Below are 19,596 nucleotides of genomic sequence, written 5' to 3' on the forward strand. Positions count from 1 at the left end.
TGAATTGACACATTTATTAAGAAATCAATTAATGACATAGTGAGTTTACCATTTTACTCTTATTAATTATGGAGTGGATGAAAAGTTCTGCATTTTTCAAAGTAATTAGTTATTTAATTGAGAGTATAATAGGTAAAAAAAATTATCTTTTTTTAATTTGTCAAAAGTGATAAGTAATTAAGGTTAACTATAAATAGAAAAGTGATCAAGTAATTAAGAACAGAGGGAATACTTTTTTAGGGAGAGGCAAATAGGATACATTCTACCCCACTCTTTAAATGCAACATAGTGTTGTTGTCTTCATCATCCTCCAGTAATATGTGCTGTCTCATTCCAAAAGTCCAAACTGGATTTGATTTGCCAAAACAAGAAATTAAGGTGTCATTAATAAAGATAGCATAAATAGATGAGTTTTGAGTAGGTATGGACAAGAAAGGAAACTACGGGGAAGCTGAGTCTGGCGTCGCGAAGTGCTGTTGTGTGCCGCAATAAGGCAAGCGTGTGTCACTATCGTGGCTGCTCAAGCTTCTCAGCATCCGTTACGCGACAAAAATCCCACACTCACCCATCAGACTTTTCTTTTTTAAAAAAAAAATAAAAAATATTGCAGTGCCCTGTTTAATTTAAGATTAAAAAAGAATTGGGTTTCACGTTGTAAATTGTTTTTATTTAAGATTCTCTGAGCACAATAAAAGAGATTACGACAAATTGAAGTGTTCACCAACGAGAAAATGACACAAGTGTTCCTTAACGTTTGAGGATATGTTTAAAATACTACTTTTATGTATGAACTATTAAGGAATTTGGTCGTTTAAGTTTTGCTAAAAACCGCTCTCTCCGTCTTACTAGGAAGTTGTTATTATTCGAGTCTTCTTCTTTTAAGATTAAATTATTTTTATCTTTATTAATATTTTAAATTATTAGTTAATTAGTTTGACTTGTAGTAAGTAATATTTTTCGTATAACTTTTAAATATATAAATTTTATCTTTTTAAAGTTGAATATATATCCAAATTGATGGTTATAATAAAATGTTTGATCCTGATAGTTTAAACACTTTTGGCATAAATTGATACGGAAGGAGTAACACTTTTAGTGTCAGTAAAAAACTTTTGAAAGAATTTTCGGAAACTCACATTTAGAAGTATGATTTTTGTAATTTGTGTTATTTTTTATTTATTTCTAGAGTATGCAACTTTTTAAAGTGTAATTTCTTCAAAAAAAAAAGTTAGCATCTTTTAGTGTTTAGTGTAGTTTTTTTGTTGTTCAATATTTTACTGGTTGACTTAATTCCCTTTGATGTTTATATCAATTTTGTTTTCCTATAAAGTTTAGTAAATATTTGACGGAACTAAAATTATTGAATGATTATTTAAGGAACTCTTTTAAACCTACTCTCAAACATAAATGGTCATTTTCTGGCGCACCAACGCCGAATATTTTGCTAAAGAATTGAAGAAACAATTGTCAACTGTAGTGCAAAGGCATGAAAAGCACTGCAGCATTTACATCGTGATTCTAATTTGTAGCTAGTGCTTGTCCATGCTGCTTTTCACAACCATAAGTCACTATCATGTCCACACTATGACACAGCACCTCTGCATTTCACTACCTAAATGAGGTTAAAGTTCTTCTTCTTTATTTTTTTGCTTTTTCGTATGATTATTTTCAATTATCTGGATTTATTTAGGGATGTCAAGAAATTTATCTGTACAATATTCAAGACTTCTTTCCCCCACAAATAGTGCCTGAATCTTTTGCACGCGGTGACAAGATTTAAAAGAAAAAAAGGACTAAATTGTTGCATAAACTATTTGTCCTTTCAGCTGGCTGGCTACTTGAGCATTTGTGTGTCTGTTAGGAATATTATGGAGTGATGAGACTGCTTCACTTTTAATCATAAATTTCAACTTCGAGCTACGGAGAAAATTCCATTAAGAGTGCCAACTACAATGCACAATATGAACTTAGTCAGCCGTCAATAGAACACCAAAAAAAGATATAATATGGGGTGGAGGGAGAGTTTTAAAGACACATGAAAACAAAGCACTCTCTTATGCCCACTAGCGAGTTACTCCACTTTTTTTCTTTGTTACGGTGTATTTTTTTATTTTGTTATAGATGCTAATTACTTGCCTACATATGATATATTATTTCACAAGATAACCCATTTATACAGCACGCAAGACGCAGCATATGCTTGGATGGGATAAAAATTGCTTCTGATTAACTTCTTTTCATCTTTTTTGGAGTATTTGATAAAATTTAGAGTGCACTGCTTTTAATTCAAAAACAATAAGTTGGGGATTTTAATTTAACAACTGTTTTGCTTTTACAAATAAATTGTTTTTATTTAATATAAATGAAATTTCAACACTTGAAATTATTTAAAAGCTACTTAAGTTGATTCAAAGGGGCTCTTAGGCATAGCTTAGCTTAGCCCCTCTTTTGTGGGTAATATACAAACAGTGGCTCTACCATTAAAGAAGAATCCTAATTCCGCTAACGTAATTATATATATTTCATCTATTTATTTTTACTTGTCTATTTGAACTTTGTAAATCTTTTTAAAAATTATACTAATTGAAATGAGTATTTTATTATAATACTCATATATATTAATTAATGTTTAGTACTATTAAACTTAGAAAAATGATTTGTAAGATAAAATGCTAAGAGTAAAATATGAATTTTTTAAAAATATTTTCTTGATATATTAAAAGTAATAAAAAGAAAAAGGAAAAAATTATTTTTGCATAAATAAAAGAAAATGGAGGGAGTATGAAATAAACTATGTAAAAAGTGTCAATGGTCCATCGATATATATTCTTTTATCACTACGCTTCACGTACGAATCATGCTTGCTTCTTCAATACTATTCTAATTTGGTGGCGGCTACCACTGAAAGGTATTTTTCCTCAATTTCCTGATTTTACTTAGACATGAAATTTATAAAAATAATAAACTTTTGAATTTTGCGGCTTTAAATTAAGATTATATATTTTTTAAAAAATTTGTGATCTTAAATTCAAAAGTTGTTGAAAGAAAAATTATTCTTTAAATGGCACCCAAGTGTGTGGCCTAGTGGTTAGGGAAATGATTGAGAACTTTGAGGTCTTGGATTCAAAAACTCAGTGGAGACTAAAAAAATACTTGGTGATTCTTTTCATCTGTCCTATCTTGGTGGATCGAGTTATCTAGTAGTACTTGTTGCTGGTGGGAAATGGTAGGTAAGTAGGACATTGAGTTATATATCTAATAGTACTTCTTGTTGGTGGAGATGACAGATATGTTGTGAAATTTATCGAGATGCGGAGAAGCTTGGCCTAACCAGAGTAACTAAGATATTATTAAAGGTAGAAATGAACGTTGATAATCCACTAGTTAACACGTACCACTGAGTTAAAGTGTATGTGAGCATCTCTCTTTATTCTCTTTTTTACTCTTTTGCATCGATGCGTGCTAAAGCATTTCTATCTACTTTTAGACCAGTACAGACAAATGCTTGGTCAGCAGCTTTCTTCTCGTGGGATGTTTAACTTCTCAATTGAAACTTCAACAACATGCTCTATAAAGTTTCAAATATTCCACCTATGTTCACTTTTACTTATTTACCGTGGTAAATAAATTATATATTTTATTATAATACTACTGTATTAGTTGGTGTATATATAATCTTTTTGATACTATATTAGTTGGTGTATATATAATCTTTAATGAATTTGAGAAATAATTTAGAATTAGTCACTAATGTGAAGAATAAAAATTTTAAAAGTATTTTTAATAGTATCAACAAGACAATTAGGCACTGCTTACCAACTAAGAATCCAATTTGGCATGTTGTAGTTCAATATTTAGAAATTGGCATCAATTAGTCATATTAACGTTTTCGCCCAAAAGTTAATAGGCCACAAACATTTCCTTTTTCATCCTAAAAAAATTAGATTCAATTTTTTGTGAATTAATAGATATACATATTATATAGTAAAACTAGATAAACTTTTTGGATACACATATGGTAGTAAATCGATGCTAATATAATTGTCTTTATTTATGTTTACATGTGACAAGAATGTATACAGTCTAGTACATACATATTACATCGACTAAGTCAGTTTTAGATATAGACAATTTTGTGATATACTTTTAAAAATACTTCTGAAATGTTGTTGATGTATGCAATAAGTGTATGTATACGTTCAATTTAATGGAGGTGATTTTGTGCTATATATACATAGTTCATGTATACATAAATATAATAAATTTGTAATTTAATAAAAAGTATTTTACATTCGGTTCAAATATATATTTTTAGTGATAACTTCAATAAAATGTAGACAAAATATGCGGTAACCATTTGCTTCATGTATTTTATAAATTATTATACATTTATTTGCATTTAAAAAAGAAATAAAAGAAAGGGACAATTGGCTAAGAGAGACGGAAAGTTAAAGAGAAAGGAAGGAGGTTACCTAATTGGCTAAGTTATACCTAATTTTAGGCCTACAAATTGGATAAAAAGTATTTATGCTATGTAAATCACTACTATATAGCAGTGTCTTTATTTGATTGATTAAGTTATGCCTAGATTTTTAGATGTATAATTTACTGATTTTATTTTGGTTATGCCTATATGCATATTATTAGTTGATGTTGAAATGTTCAGGTAAAATCTTCATCTTTAAATTGGAATTTTTTTCCCAGTAATATTTGGCCCATAAGATTAAAAATCATTACGGGCTTAAATAGCCAACATTCAGGCCCACATTGACAGTTTGTATGCCAATAAAGGCAAGTTCAACATTTCAATAGAGCAAATGTAGTGTGTTGTGGGAAGGAGAGGCATAGTATACTAGATATCGAAAACTTTTAAGGAAAAATTATAGAAATCTCACCTTTTAGTTTACTTATTACCATTATCCCTATTAGTTTTACAAATTTTCAAAATCTCTCATTTTCGCGCATTAGATTGGTGTATCTCGCGCATCAGATTATTGTATCTCGCGCATCAAATTAGTGTATCATATATAAAATATACATCAGATTAGTGTATCATGTATAAAATGTAATGTATCTTACTTAACGATTAATGTATCTCGCGCATCAGATTAATGTATCAACACTTATATTATTGTATCCGTTTGAGGGATTTCTGTAATTATAAACTTTAAAGAGATAAATTTTAATTTTGCCTTAAAAGTATGTGATTTCTGTAATTTGCCCAACTTTTAATATCACGATTTCAATAATATGATCTTCATTCTTCGGTATTTATTTAATTTTTTTAGTGTTCTATATTTATAAATATTTATTTCATAAATGACAAATACTATATCAAAAAATATATAATTATACATACAATTTATATGTATTAATATAGTACTAATAAATTTGTAAATTAGTATTAGTGCAAAATTAATTGATCGTTAACTACTTAATCTTGATGCAAATGTCAATTTTAGGTAGCTAATTAATGAAAGGAACTAATTATATTTTCTTTTAAATATTTGAGTATTTTTGAAAAGCTAAAATCATAATTATCTATTAGTACGTTATTACAAGTTGATATTTAACAAACGGAAAAATCTTTTTGGCCAAAAAATTTAGCCAGAATTGTATTTTACATATGTTATTTTTATGTTTTTGAACATTTTTACCCTTTTAACTTTAATACCTTTTAATTAAAAATGAAAAAAGATCAATTTATTTTAAAATAAAAATTTAATATGATAATGATATACTTAATACTTTTTAAAAACGAAAAACTGGAATTTCTGACTCGAAATTTTCAATAATGAACCGTGCCCCTTGTTACGTTGTGGGAATTACTTTTTCCCATTTTACTACCATCAATAGCTTTCTCAAAAAGCTTAAGTTATATGCAGTCCCTTAAAGTTATTCTCATATTTCACTTGAACACCTCAACTAAGTATTGTACCTATTGAACACCTCTAGTACTTTGAATTGATACCTATTTGACATTTTTTGGACAATCAACCAAATTATTAAGTGTGTGAGATACACTCGCTATGACATGACACTATGACGAATTAAATAATGACATGTGTCAGTTGAATCCAAAAAAATTATTTCAAAATATAATTCAATATGAGTGAAGAAAAATATTTTAAATAATAAAAAATAAAATAAAATTTTGTAATCCATGCACAATTTCCTCACCCCACCAAACCTTTCCCTGCTACCCATGACCAGCCCCCCACCGGCTCTTTCTCTTTTTTATTATCTACTCTTTACCATAGATTAACAATGGCAAATCGTTTAGATTAAAAAAAAAAACTTTAATAGTTACCATTGTTACCAACCACCCAAGTTCTTCCCTGCTACCTATCAGAACACTACTCTCCTTTTTTTTTTTTTCTAATCTTCTAAATCAACAATGGCAAATATAAATTCTGTTTTTCCCTTCCACCGGAGCCGGTGTCGGCACCGACGACTCCAACAAACCATTGCTCTACCTCTTTCTGCTCTTTCATTGCCGAAGTACAAAATACACCATTGCTATCCACTCAAGCTAAATATTCATTCTCTTTCATTTTGATAGCATGAAAATCTTTTACTCATTGTCTTCATCATCTATCCATTAGTAACTACTTATTAGAATTGGAACAAATAATAACAAACTTTTGCCAAAAAAATCAAGTCATATTTTTTTCATGTAATAAATTGAGCTTCATCGAGATATTTGAGACGTAAATTAACATAAAAAAAAAGGAAAATAAGAAGAAGAATGGCAGAGGGTGAGAGAAAGAGAGAGGTGGAGGGGGTGGGGTGGTGTGGGGTGTGGTGTGCGCATGTGTGTAAGAAAATTGATGAAAATGGTGGAATAATAGATGTAGGAATGGGAAAGAAGACGACTGCTCCTTTTTTTGTTAATTATTCTTTTTCTTTTTTATTAATTTAGGTGCACAAGTTAAGGGGAAAAAATACATATTATTTTTTAATAACTCAACGTGCTCAAAGAAAGTGAACCATACTTTTTTTGTCATGTCATCATTTTGTGTCTAATAGGAATGACTTTTGAACAAATAAGATGTTCAANCCAAACCACTAGTCGGGTTTTTTTTTCGGGTTGACTCGGTTTGCGGTTTGGTTCGGTTTTCGGTTCGGTTTTGTACACCCCTACCTGCTACCTATCAGAACACTACTCTCCTTTTTTTTTTTTTCCTTCTAATCTTCTAAATCAACAATGGCAAATACAATGGCAAATATAAATTCTGTTTTTTCCTTCCACCGGAGCCGGTGTCGGCATCGGCGATGCCAACAAACCATTGCTCTACCTCTTTCTGCTCTTTCATTGGCATCGGCAGTACAAAATACATCATTGCTATCCACTCAAGCTAAATATTCATTTTCTTTCATTTTGATATCATGAAAATCTTTTACTCATTGTCTTCATCATCTATCCATTAGTAACTACTTACTAGAATTGGAACAAATAATAACAAACTTTTGCCAAAAAAAATCAATTCATATTTTTTTCATGTAATAAATTGAGCTTCATCGAGATATTTGAGACGTAAATTAACATAAAAAAAATGGAAAATAAGAAGAAGAATGACAGATGGTGAGAGAAAGAGAGAGGTGGAGGGGGTGGGGTGTGGTGTGCGCATGTGTGTAAGAAAAATGATGAAAATAGTGGAATAATAGATGTAGGGACGGGGAAGAAGAAGACTGCTCCTGTTTTTTTGTTAATTATTTTTTTTCTTTTTTATTAATTTAGGTGCATAAGTCAAGGGGAAAAAATATATATTATTTTTTAATAACTCAATGCGCTCAAAGAAAGTGAACCATACGTTTTTTGCCATGTCATCATTTTGTGTCTAATAGGAATGACTTTTGAACAAATAAGATGTTCAATTGACACAGAAATAAATTAAAGTGTCTAAGTGAATTATGCAGATAACTTTAGATGCCGGAGATTCAAAAAGGGACCCAAGTAATTAGTACCAATAAGTGTACACATAAACAAACATGTTATGTTACATCATTTTCACCTGCTCCTGTCAAATTGCAAGTCAGCAACTTGCAGTAAAAATTAAGAAGTACTATACTAATATTACCATTGTTGAATTAGAAAGAGTCAATTGCATCATTTACATAAGGGAAATACTGAGTTTATGCAAGAAGCACTCTTCTAACTCTCCGAATTACTCTTCGACAAATTGGGCAATTCTTGTTTTCTTCTTCTGTAATCCTGCATATCAACAAAATCAATTCCCGTATAAGTTTTTATACTAACGATGCATATAACTTAAATGTTCTGTATACATTACCTCTTAGCACATGAGTGACAAGTAGCACAATGGCCACAAGGAATAAAGAAGCAATTTCGTTTATTGTCATAGCAAACTATGCATATATTTTCATCATACAGATCCTCTGAGGAACTAGAACGACTGGAATTTCCCGATTCCAAATCATCTTCATCACATGTTCCGTATGTCAAAGAAGCACTTGCTTTCGATATCAATCTGTCTGTTTCTCTTCTTATAGTATCATCATTTCTTGCCATTTCGCCATCACAAACTCCAAGTAATTTAATTAACAACGCCGCAACCATCAGCAACACCACTGATAAGCAAAAAAGAAGAAGAAATAATTCAAATCAGAATTGTTAATTTCATAGAGTAACATCAATTTCACACATGATTTTTGTGTATAGAAACTTACGGATAACAGAGGAGTAAACAATCACATTAAGAACGTACTCTAACGCAGCCTGTCGTTGATCTTGATCTTCCTGTATTATTTCAACAAATTCGATGAACGGATGTTCTCTCTCAATTAAAGTTTTTAGATGAAATAATCGACAATTAAAAGGGGCTTACCTGATTTAAGGAGACCAGGGTGTGGTACTGACTGAAATTGAGTTGAATTGGACTTAGTCTTAGTACTTGATTTGAAGACATGTTCTTTAGATTCTGATTTTGCCTGGGTGAACTGCAATTTTGCCTCCTACCTGGATGTATTAATTGAGGTGTAACTCAAGGGGCATTATTTGGAAAAGAAAAGACTTGAAGTACTGTTGAAGCTTTCGTAGAGATTACGCATATATTTATTCTTTGATGACATTTATGAAAGTTTGTAATTTATCGAATTCTGTGCCTTCTTAATGCTCACTTCACAGTTTAAGGCTGGCACTATTTAAAGTGATATTCCTTCGTAAAGAAAAAGAATGTGAGCCCATTTGGATGGCTTAGGCCTTAGAGCCTGTTTAGATTGATTTTAAAGTTAGTTAAATTTATTTTTTAATTCATTTTTGGCCTTTAAAGGTGTTTGGACAAGTTTAAAAATTATTTTTAAAAGTTAAAAATAATAAAGTAATTCTGTGTCATTTAAGGACATAATTTAAATTATTAGTATATCTTTTACTATTATTTTTTTCTGTCTTAATTAAAGAAAATGACAAATATAAAAATAAATTAAATATTTATTTTGAGCAATGACAAAAAATACAAAAAAACCACTTTAATATGAAATAGAGAGAGTAACAAGCAACATGTACTCCTTTTCATTCTACTTTACCATGTTTAGTGGGATCAAGCAAAAACTTTTATTAGAGATATATTTTACTAAATTACGTTATATAGCTTTTCAATAGAAAAATATAGGAATAAGTAAAATGAAACTAAGGAGCAAGTAGGAAACTTGCTTACTTATGAATGTGTATTTTACTAAATTACTGAGTAACTAAATTCACATAAAGAAAAAAATATCCAAGGAAAGGGATTGTATCGCCCAAAAATTCTCCTATTACAAGAAAAAGACATAAACTTAAGTTAAAAGTAGGAAACTTCGCTTACTTGGAATAAAGCAGATCAAGTTAATCGCATATATAGAACCAAGAAGAGAAACAAACAACTTCACTTCCCAATATTATAAAGAATCCAAACCAGAATAGCTTTCTTCTGAATTGGGAATTTTTTTCACTAAAATTCGATCCAGAAAGAAAAACAAAAGTAGCAAAACGGCAAATTTGCAAGCATATATTGCTTCGCAGAGGAACCTTTATAATTAGGAATGGTAGATAATATGTCCCTGTCAACAGACCGTTATAAGGTAGAAGTAGAATCAATTCGAGTTATGGTGGAGTAGTAATTAATTTTTAAATAGAAATCTTGAATTCGAACATATCGAATATGGAGTTACTTTTTTTTTTTTTAACAGAATGCTTGGAGCAGTTAACATATTTTTAATTTGAGACCTTGACTGTATCAAATACAAAGTTACTTTTTTAATGGAGTGTTTTACTCCTAATTAAGACATTTCATAAATTCAAGTTTAAAAGGCTCCTATTCAAATATCGAACGAAATAAAAAAGCAAAAAGAATTTAAAAGGCTGGAGAAAATACAAGCTTGCTTTTCTTTGGGATTATTCCTTTACATCAGCTTCGAAGAAAAAAAAGGCAGTCCTCTTCTAAACAGAGCAATTATTTAATCAAAATAATATTCCGATAATTTCTCTATTTTAGGTGGAAACTTAATTTAATATTTTTGACTTTTGAGTCGTAACCGCTACATGTCCTTCCTTTTCTTACTTATTGATCTGAGTTGCTTATCAAACGGATAATTATGATTAATCTATTAGTTATTGATTTAAATATATTAATTAATTAGCCAATTCATAAGATATTGATTTTTGTTATTGATTAACAATTTTTTTCATTATTATTATTTGTAATCAGCACGTCTGCCTAAAATAATTCTCCGTGATAATATTTAGATTAGTCCAATCAATAATTTCTAAGCAACAATAGAATGGCAGACAGGTACCATTCTCCTTTTTGTCCAACAACAACACCACACAACTTTTTTTATAATAATTTAGAAATGGTCCTACTCCACCACCGGTGTTCAATTATGATATTTACTAGACACAAGCGATCGTGTTAATACAGATTCAATATCTGTTATTTTTTTGTCTCACATTATGTGATATAGATAGAATTTAAAGAGTCAATTAAAATTTAATATAATTTTTAAATATTTTAAATTGCTAATGATTATAATTCATAATGCTTTTTACTTAATTTTTAAATGATACATATTGCTTCTCTTGTCTCAATGTATGTAACACAAATAGAATTTCAAGAGTCAATCAAATGTTGTTAATTATTGAAATTTATAATACTTTTTATGTAATTTCCAAATTAAATAATACATGTTCCTTATTTTATCCTATTTTATGTGACACAAATATATTAATTTTATGAATCAATCAATTCCTTTATAAGCAATTAAATTATTTATATGTTTTTTTTAAAATAATTTAAGTTGTCAATTATCGTGATTTATAGTATTTTATTACACAATTTTCAAAAATAAAATAAACAAATTAAAACGAAAAAAAAATTAAATATAGAAAAAGGTATCAGGCAGGAATGTCGGCCATGACCTGTCTGGTCATCCCGTCTTATATATTAGTAGGGGATATGGAGGGCCGAGGCCTTGGTTTTTTTGTGTCATCAATAAAAATATTTGAGAAAAAAAAGGTTAATTACTTGATCGATTTAAATATAAACATAAATTGGGCTGTTATGTTCTCTTCTTTCTTTTCATTTGGTCAATAAGTTTGCGGTTAGAATAGTGTAAGAAAGAATTTACCCGCACTCGTTGTCTACACCTGATGATACTAATCGAACATGGCCATGCTTTATTTTGATCCTTAATATATTTTACTTAATTAAAATAGTTTTTAATATATAACAAATGTGTTCATTTTGATCCTTAAGATATTTCCCTTGATTGAAATGACCCTTAGTGCATGACAAAAAGTGTTCATTTTGTTTTTTTTTCTCTAAATCTAACAAACTTATCTTTTAAAAATCTGTTAAATTTTACTATTGACCTTGCGTGGCTAACAAAATTTACCTTTGTTGTCTTTTTTTATACTCATTTTTGTTTTAAGCAAGAAAAAATAATAAATTTTGTTAGAGAAAGTAAAGAAAATAGTATTAGATTTCATGATATTTTTCTTTGGAGCTAAAAGGAGATATCAATGGTGAATTTTGTTAGCCACGTGGGATTCATAATTAAATTTAATATTTTTTTGATAAATTTGTTAAGTTTAGGATAATGACCAAAATGAACACATTTGTTATATATTAAAGATCATTTCAATTAAGTCTAATATGTTAAGGACCAAAATGAACTCATCTATTATACATTAAAACCATTTTAATCAAGTGAAATTTATTAAAGGAAAATGCATAGATTTCCCTCCGAATTTGTAGCGAAAAATCAGTTACACGCTTAAACTACCATGGTGACCTATTACACACCTCTACTATTTAAAAGTGAATTTATTTACCCCCTAAAGCTGACATGACAAAATAATAATACTTAAAAAAAAACATCCGCGTCAGATAATTATTAAAGTAAAAAAAAAATAAAAAATCAAAATATTTCTTAAACCCCACCCCCACATCTCTTCTTCTTCACACCCCACCCTCCTCTTCTTCTTCACACACCATTAAGCTTAAAATAAACCAATAACAATGAAAGCTTAGTTTCCATGGCCAATCAATGGAAGAAACTGAACCAACCTTCTTGTGAGTACATTTTGGAATGGAAGAATTCTTCCACTCCACGACTCAACTCCAGATTGCGGGCAATTTTCCTTGATGGTCATTGCTAAAAGTTTCTTCTTTACCATTTTGCAACGAAGAAGATATAATTATTAGAGAATTTTAATAACTGATTAGGAATTAATTAGTGTAAAATATAATTAATAAAATAAAAGTTAAGTAATAAAGAAAATAAAGTAAAAAAGATATTAAAAAATACAATTTTTGACATGGCGCTGACGTAGCGCTGATGTGGCAACGAGTGTAATACACCACATACTATGAGAGTGATGTTGCACATAACAAGGTGGTATTAAATTCACTTTTAAATAACAAAGGTGTGTAATAGATCGTCATAGTAGTTTAAATGTATAATTAACTTTTCGATATAAGTTCAAGAAAAAATCTATGCCTTTTTCTATTTATTAATGACCAAAATAAAATATTACTCACACATTAAGGACCATTTTGTGATAGTAATGTATACGAAGAAATGTGTCATGTATATACTACTAAATTGCTACATTTTCAATTATTTCATACTTTTTTCTTTGTACAAACTATGGTTTGGATTGATGTAACGATTTTAGTAAATAAAAATTATTTTTTACGACTTTAATGTCTGTTTAATTTATTGATAGTTGAAAAGTATATCTAACTTCTCCGACAGAAATTAATTAAGGCACTTTACTAATGATGCTACCCATCATGATTAGCTGATCAATTTAGCTTTCACGCAAAGCAATCTCCAACTATTTAGACAACAATTTATTAATGTAAAGGTAAAATCTAGGTCCCAAGCAAACTTAATTCATACTACCTCCGTCCTTAATTACTTGTCCATTTTTAAATTGACATATTTATTAAGTAAAAGTATTGACATAGTGAGTTTACCATTTTACACTTATTAATTATGAAATGAATGGATTAAAAATTTAAGATTTTCAAGAAACTGTACCTTTTTCAAAGTAATTAATTAAGGGTATAATAGGTAAAATTATTTTGTCATTTCTTGATTTGTCAAAATGGATAAGTAATTAGGAACAATTATATAAGGAAAAGTGGACAAGTAATTAGGGACAAAGGAAGTAGAACAATGTCTTTAGTTGTTGTGTTTTTTTTCTAAATATAAGTGGTTTAAAATATTTCTTTCATCTTATATTAATGGTTCATATTATTAAAATTAGTTGTCTCAAATTACTTATCAGTTTACAAAATCAATAGAGAATTAATTATTATTTTTATTTTATTCTTGATTTTTTTGAAAAGTGTAAACAATTTGAAAACTTCCAAAAGAATTTTTTAAAGAAAAAATTAGTAAAACTATCCTTCTTGTGGGATATGTAAAAGAAAAAGTGAACAATTAATATAAGACGAAAATAGTAGTTATCATTTCAAAAAAATCTAAATATAATTACATTCTTTTATAGTAAGTGGTGTATTTAATCGTAATATTCACTAAAGAAAACTACTTACTCATTGAAAGTAAGCTCATTATTTTAACTAAAATAACTTAGCCTAATAAATGCCTTTTTTTTTTTTTTTGCAACTTTGATAGTTTTTTGGTTATGTAAAACTCTCTTTGACTTAATAAGGCTAAAATTCAAAGGAAAAATTTCAGAATTTTATTTATTATTTCCTCCGTCTACTATTGTTTGTCAGGGTAAGATCATACACAATTCTTAAGAAAAATTTAATATAATGTGCAATTTGACTAATATAACTCTACTATCAATCACTATTAAAATGGTTTGTACTTTTTGAAAATCGTAAAAACAATTTTTTTCACATTAAAGTAGTCTTGTCACTTATGACTACTTTTGAAACTAGTAGTTAGATATAATTATTAAGGACAAAANTTTTTTTTTTTTTGCAACTTTGATAGTTTTTTGGTTATGTAAAACTCTCTTTGACTTAATAAGGCTAAAATTCAAAGGAAAAATTTCAGAATTTTATTTATTATTCCCTCCGTCCACTATTGTTTGTCAGGGTAAGATCATATACAATTCTTAAGAAAAATTTAATATAATGTGCAATTTGACTAATATAACCCTACTATCAATCATTATTAAAATGGTTTGTACTTTTTGAAAATCGTAAAAACAATTTTTTTTCACATTAAAATAGTCTTGTAACTTTAAAATTACTACTTTTTGAAACTAGTAGTTAGATATAATTATTAAGGGCAGAATTGGAAAAAAGTGACTAATTATTTCTTGATTGTTTAAATTGACAATTAATTTTAAACAACTATTTTTAGTATATCTGACAAATAATAGTGGACGGAGGGAGTATGTGAGATATCACATATTTTGAAAATAGATGATGTAATTATTAGTTTTCACCTTTATCCGTAGTCAATTAATTTGGAAAGATTAATGAAGTGAAATTAGGATGATTTATTAAAATTATTTTTATTTATAAATATTTTCTTTAAAATAACTAAAATACTCCCTCCATACCAGTTATATCATATTAATTGTCTTTCTTACTATAAATAATTACTGCAATTTACTGGTTAATTTCCAACATCAATACATATATATTTAATTTCACCCTTATTAACTCTTTTTTAAAAAGTGTAAATAAATTTGTAAAATTTAAAAGAAAATATTAAGGAGTAAATTGACAAGATTATCAATTAAAATTATGATTTTTAAGAGTGTGTAAAGAAAAAAAAAAATAAAAATATGCTAAGAGATATTTGTTCAAGTTGCTTATCCACTAGTCAACAAATTAAAAGCGACATATTTAAATGGATGGGTAAGAGCGTACGTGCCACCCCCTATCATTGACTTCAATTGAGCCTAGAGGTATTAAAATTGTTTTAAAGATTAATCTAAGTTTTTCCCTTTTTTTAATGTCATTTGACATATTGCAATTTGCAATTTTCGCTAACATTACAAAGATATTATATTTTCATTTGAGACGACATTCGTTAATAAGTCAACGACTTAAACCTTAGATGCTTGTGGCTTGTGGGAGTTACGTTGCTAAAATTTTTTTTTAGTGTATCGAGGAAACATGATAGATTAAATTGATCGAATAATTTTTTACGAGTTATTTTAAGTTAGTAATTTAAAATACTTAATTTAGAAAATTAATCAAATTGACTATATCAGACATGGTAAGTATTTTGCGATAGAGGGTGTACATTTTGCAATTTTATGGTTCTTATTGTAACGATTCTTTTAATTGCAATTAAAATTAAATTTACTACTTGACCAAAATTTTGATAACCAAATCTTGCTACAGTTACCTGTGACAAAACACGCCAGTAAACTTCATTTGTGTCAAGATTCGAAAACAATATAACGCTCCTTATTTATTTCTAAATGAAAAAACTTGCTTTAACCAAAGTCAAGCGAAGCGTCTAAATAAAGTGATTTTTTTTATTGGATTAATAAATGACCTTTTAACTTGATTAACATAAATACCAGCCTCTTTCATATTTTTTTTTTGGAAAAAACAAATAAATACACAAATTAAGATATCATATTCTCTAAAAGTTTCTACCATTACAAAAATCCCTTTTGGATACATCTCTATCTCCTCTCGGATACATTCTTATCCCCTCTCGGATACAACCATATCCCTCTGAGATACATCCCTTCCATTAAGTAATGTATCATTTGTAATGTACCAGACTACCAAGTACACGAGAGCAATGAAAATCCGAGATTTTTGTAATCAGAAAAACTTCTAAAATAAGATGTAATTAGCCCCGAAGTTTATTAAATTTCTGGAAGTTAAAGTAATACTTTCATAGTTAGGACTTTGAAGTAGATGCCATATGGCCCATACAAGTTGACAGCCCATTAGTCATCATCCTTTCAAAATTATAGGGTCAGAGCCTCGGCCCACTATGAATGGATGCTCTTGGTGTCAATTGGGCCTGCAATTATGAACTTTATTTATACTTCTAAGCCTATCTCTATGGAGTATAAAAAGAGAGAGGAGCAAATGTTTACTCGTGCCAAAGTTTGTGTCCTATTAATTAGTTGAATATAATTGGAGCGATCGTTTATTTTTATATGTTCATTATATTAAAATATATTTACTTTGGTTTGCTCATGTCGAAGTTTGTGCCGTATTAATTAGTTGAATATAATTAGCGTGATCGTTTATTTTTATATGTTTACAATATTAAAAATATATATTCACTTTTATTTACTCAGATCGTAAAGTCAAGAATTAATTCATCAAAGATTAGTATTGAGTGTGTGCTGTGTGCAAGTTGTTTCTAGGAGTGTCTTGTACAAAGTATTCAATTATCCTTTGAAAATAGAGTTAATATCTCAAAAGGCCATTCAATTTTAAGAATTTATCTAGCGAAGTGACTAAACTTAATTTTGTATCAACAAAATCACTCAACTTAAACCTTTGTATCAATAAAATCACTCAATCAAATTTATCATTAAAAAAACAAAATATTTTTTCTAAATATCTGATCACAATTAAAATAATAAATAAATAGCTTAAAATTACTACTTTATTATATATTATAAAATAAAATAATAAAAGATAATTTTATCAATTTTATTTGGTAGATTACTACTGCTTCATTGCGATGTCGACTGTCAAACTTGCTCTGGTAGTTTAATCAATTTCGATAATTTATTAATTTCATTTGATTAATTACTGTTGCTTCATTTGACTGTAACCACACTTGTTGTGATGGTTTAATCAATTTCTTGTGTGAATCTCTTTTTTCATTTTAAAAAAAATTAAAATACAAGTGAGGCTCCATGTACCATGACGCTATTTGGAGAATTTTAGGTTCAAAGTTTGATAAATTTATCTTTTATTTTGAATTTTTATTATTTTATAATGAAATAGTAATTTTGAGTCATGTATTTAGTAGTTTAATCATGAACATAATATGAAAAATAATTTATTTGTGGTGTGAATTGTTTTTAATAAGGAATTGATTGAGTGATTTTATTGATATAAAGGCCTAAGTTGAGTGATTTTATTGATACCAAATAAAGTTTAGTGACTTTGCTAGAGNGTGGAAGTTAGTCCTACCTTGAATGTAAGTGTTGTGTTAGTAGCCAAGTATGATCGAAGTAGAAGGTATATATTGTATGCATATATATAAAATCCCTACCTTGAATGTAACTGCCAAGTTAATTCTATATATATATATATATATATATATACTAGTTTTCGACACGTGCGTTGCATGTAATTATTAATTCAGAAAATATATGTTATAGTAAATAGCATTGCTTATTTAAGCATAGACTTGAATAATAAGGTTTGCATAAAATAATATTGTAGATTCTTTTGTGAATGGTCAATGTGGATCATCATATATATTTCTTATTCACGCGGACCTATGAAGATGGTCAATGAAAAATTTTATTAGTTAAATGCAATAATGCATATATTTATTTCAATTTGATAAGGTTCAATCATGTTATTAGTCGTATATTTGTAATATAACCTTATAGATGATAGTTTTGTGTATTTTTCTTATCATCCAATCAGATGTGTTTTGCATGTGTATTCCATGTTAAATTGTTTAGATGTCATATGAATATGTGAAGAGAACAACTACATATTATTTTTTAGAACTAATTTCTGTATATTAATTTTTATTTTATAAGTTATAACATAATAGATGACGTTTTTGTTGTTGACTCTCATATTTGACTTCTCAATTGACTGTTACATAAATCAAAGATAGTTATCTGACTGTCAATAGATAACTGAGAAAGGTTTCTTCTTTTTTTTTACCGGTAAAACTAAAACTTAAAATTTAAAAATATATTCTATATGTGAAATCATTTATACAATCACTTGTTTATCTTACCCACAACAAAGATATAGTTCATACACTTGTGAATGATATTTAATTTATTCAACCAAACATGATTCGTCAAGGAAAAATAACAACATCGTGTTATCACATATATAGGAGCGGTATAATATTATGAAAAATTATTGGTCAAAAGTTAATGTAAGAAAAGATAAAAGATAGAAATAATTAATGTAATAACTATGAGAATTCATAATATTATAACTAAAGAATGTTAAAGTGTGTGAATAACGTTTGCAATAATTAGTAATAACTAATAGAATTTATAATGTTATAACTAAAGAATTAATGTGCAATAGTTGTATTTCGAAAAAATAATTATACTTACATAAATAAATAGGACTTTGAATTAATGTTACTTTTTTTTTTTTTGTAGTTATTAGATTTTAATTTAGTGTATGGACAAAATGAAAATATATATTCTATATTACTAAATATTTTTTTTTCCATAAATGATACATTTTAAATAATTCATACATATTCACATATTTTCACATTTGTTGTGAGTTTTTTTTTTTAAAAAAACGAACTCGGAACAATTTAAAATAATATATTTTGAAGTTAGAAGATCTTGTTAACTTGATAATACATTTGTGACATATATAATACTTTAATTTAAATAAAATATATATGACGTTATTACAAGTCATATGAGCTTTTCTTCGTCTAAAATACTGAAATATCAAGAAATAGTAAATAAGTAAAACAAAACGGCAATGTTTATATAGTAATAACTATTTTGAAGCAAACTTCCTAACATTTTGAATCACATAAGTAACATTGATAAATAAAGTCATTTTTTTTTATCTTGAACATCAAAAAAACAAATTGTGACAATTTTGTAGGCCTTTAAAAGTTTAATAATTTTGGAAAAAGATGTTCAGAAGCATATATTGACATCACAAGATAAATTGTTAACAAAAATAAATAAATTTAGACTACATTATATTAACTTCATATATTGGAACATTACATACTAATGTATATATTAAGCAAAAAAATAATTATTATGTCATCAAAATTATTTACCTCAAGTACTCGAGGTTATGGAATATACCATCTTAGGATAGAACGATTTACTTCATCAGAATAGTGGTACCTCATATTGCTAAACTTCGAACTCACTCAACGATAATCAATCACACGAAATATTTTTAAATGCAAGAAGAAGAAGAGTAGAAGATT

At 28.0% G+C, this 19,596-nt stretch overlaps 1 protein-coding gene across 2 annotated transcripts; it reads right to left on the reverse strand.

Moving 5' to 3' along the window:
• Nucleotides 1-8,066: 8,066 nt before the first annotated feature.
• Nucleotides 8,067-10,007, reverse strand: LOC125847981 (E3 ubiquitin-protein ligase APD1-like). 2 transcript variants are annotated; one of them, XM_049527752.1, is made up of 5 exons: nt 9,825-10,007; nt 8,850-8,980; nt 8,692-8,761; nt 8,295-8,592; nt 8,067-8,215 (listed from the first exon to the last, which is right to left on the reverse strand). In XM_049527752.1, exons 2-5 carry the CDS (start codon nt 8,928-8,930, stop codon nt 8,137-8,139), a joined length of 528 nt encoding a protein of 175 aa, XP_049383709.1. In that variant the 5' UTR covers nt 8,931-8,980; nt 9,825-10,007; the 3' UTR covers nt 8,067-8,136. The 2 variants fall into 2 exon arrangements, with proteins under 2 accessions (XP_049383709.1, XP_049383708.1); XM_049527751.1 differs by lacking the exon at nt 9,825-10,007 and having other exon boundaries at nt 8,850-9,133.
• Nucleotides 10,008-19,596: the final 9,589 nt, after the last annotated feature.

Source organism: Solanum stenotomum, chromosome 12 (assembly GCF_019186545.1).
Source record: "Solanum stenotomum isolate F172 chromosome 12, ASM1918654v1, whole genome shotgun sequence".
In the NCBI taxonomy this organism is placed as follows: domain Eukaryota; kingdom Viridiplantae; phylum Streptophyta; class Magnoliopsida; order Solanales; family Solanaceae; genus Solanum; species Solanum stenotomum.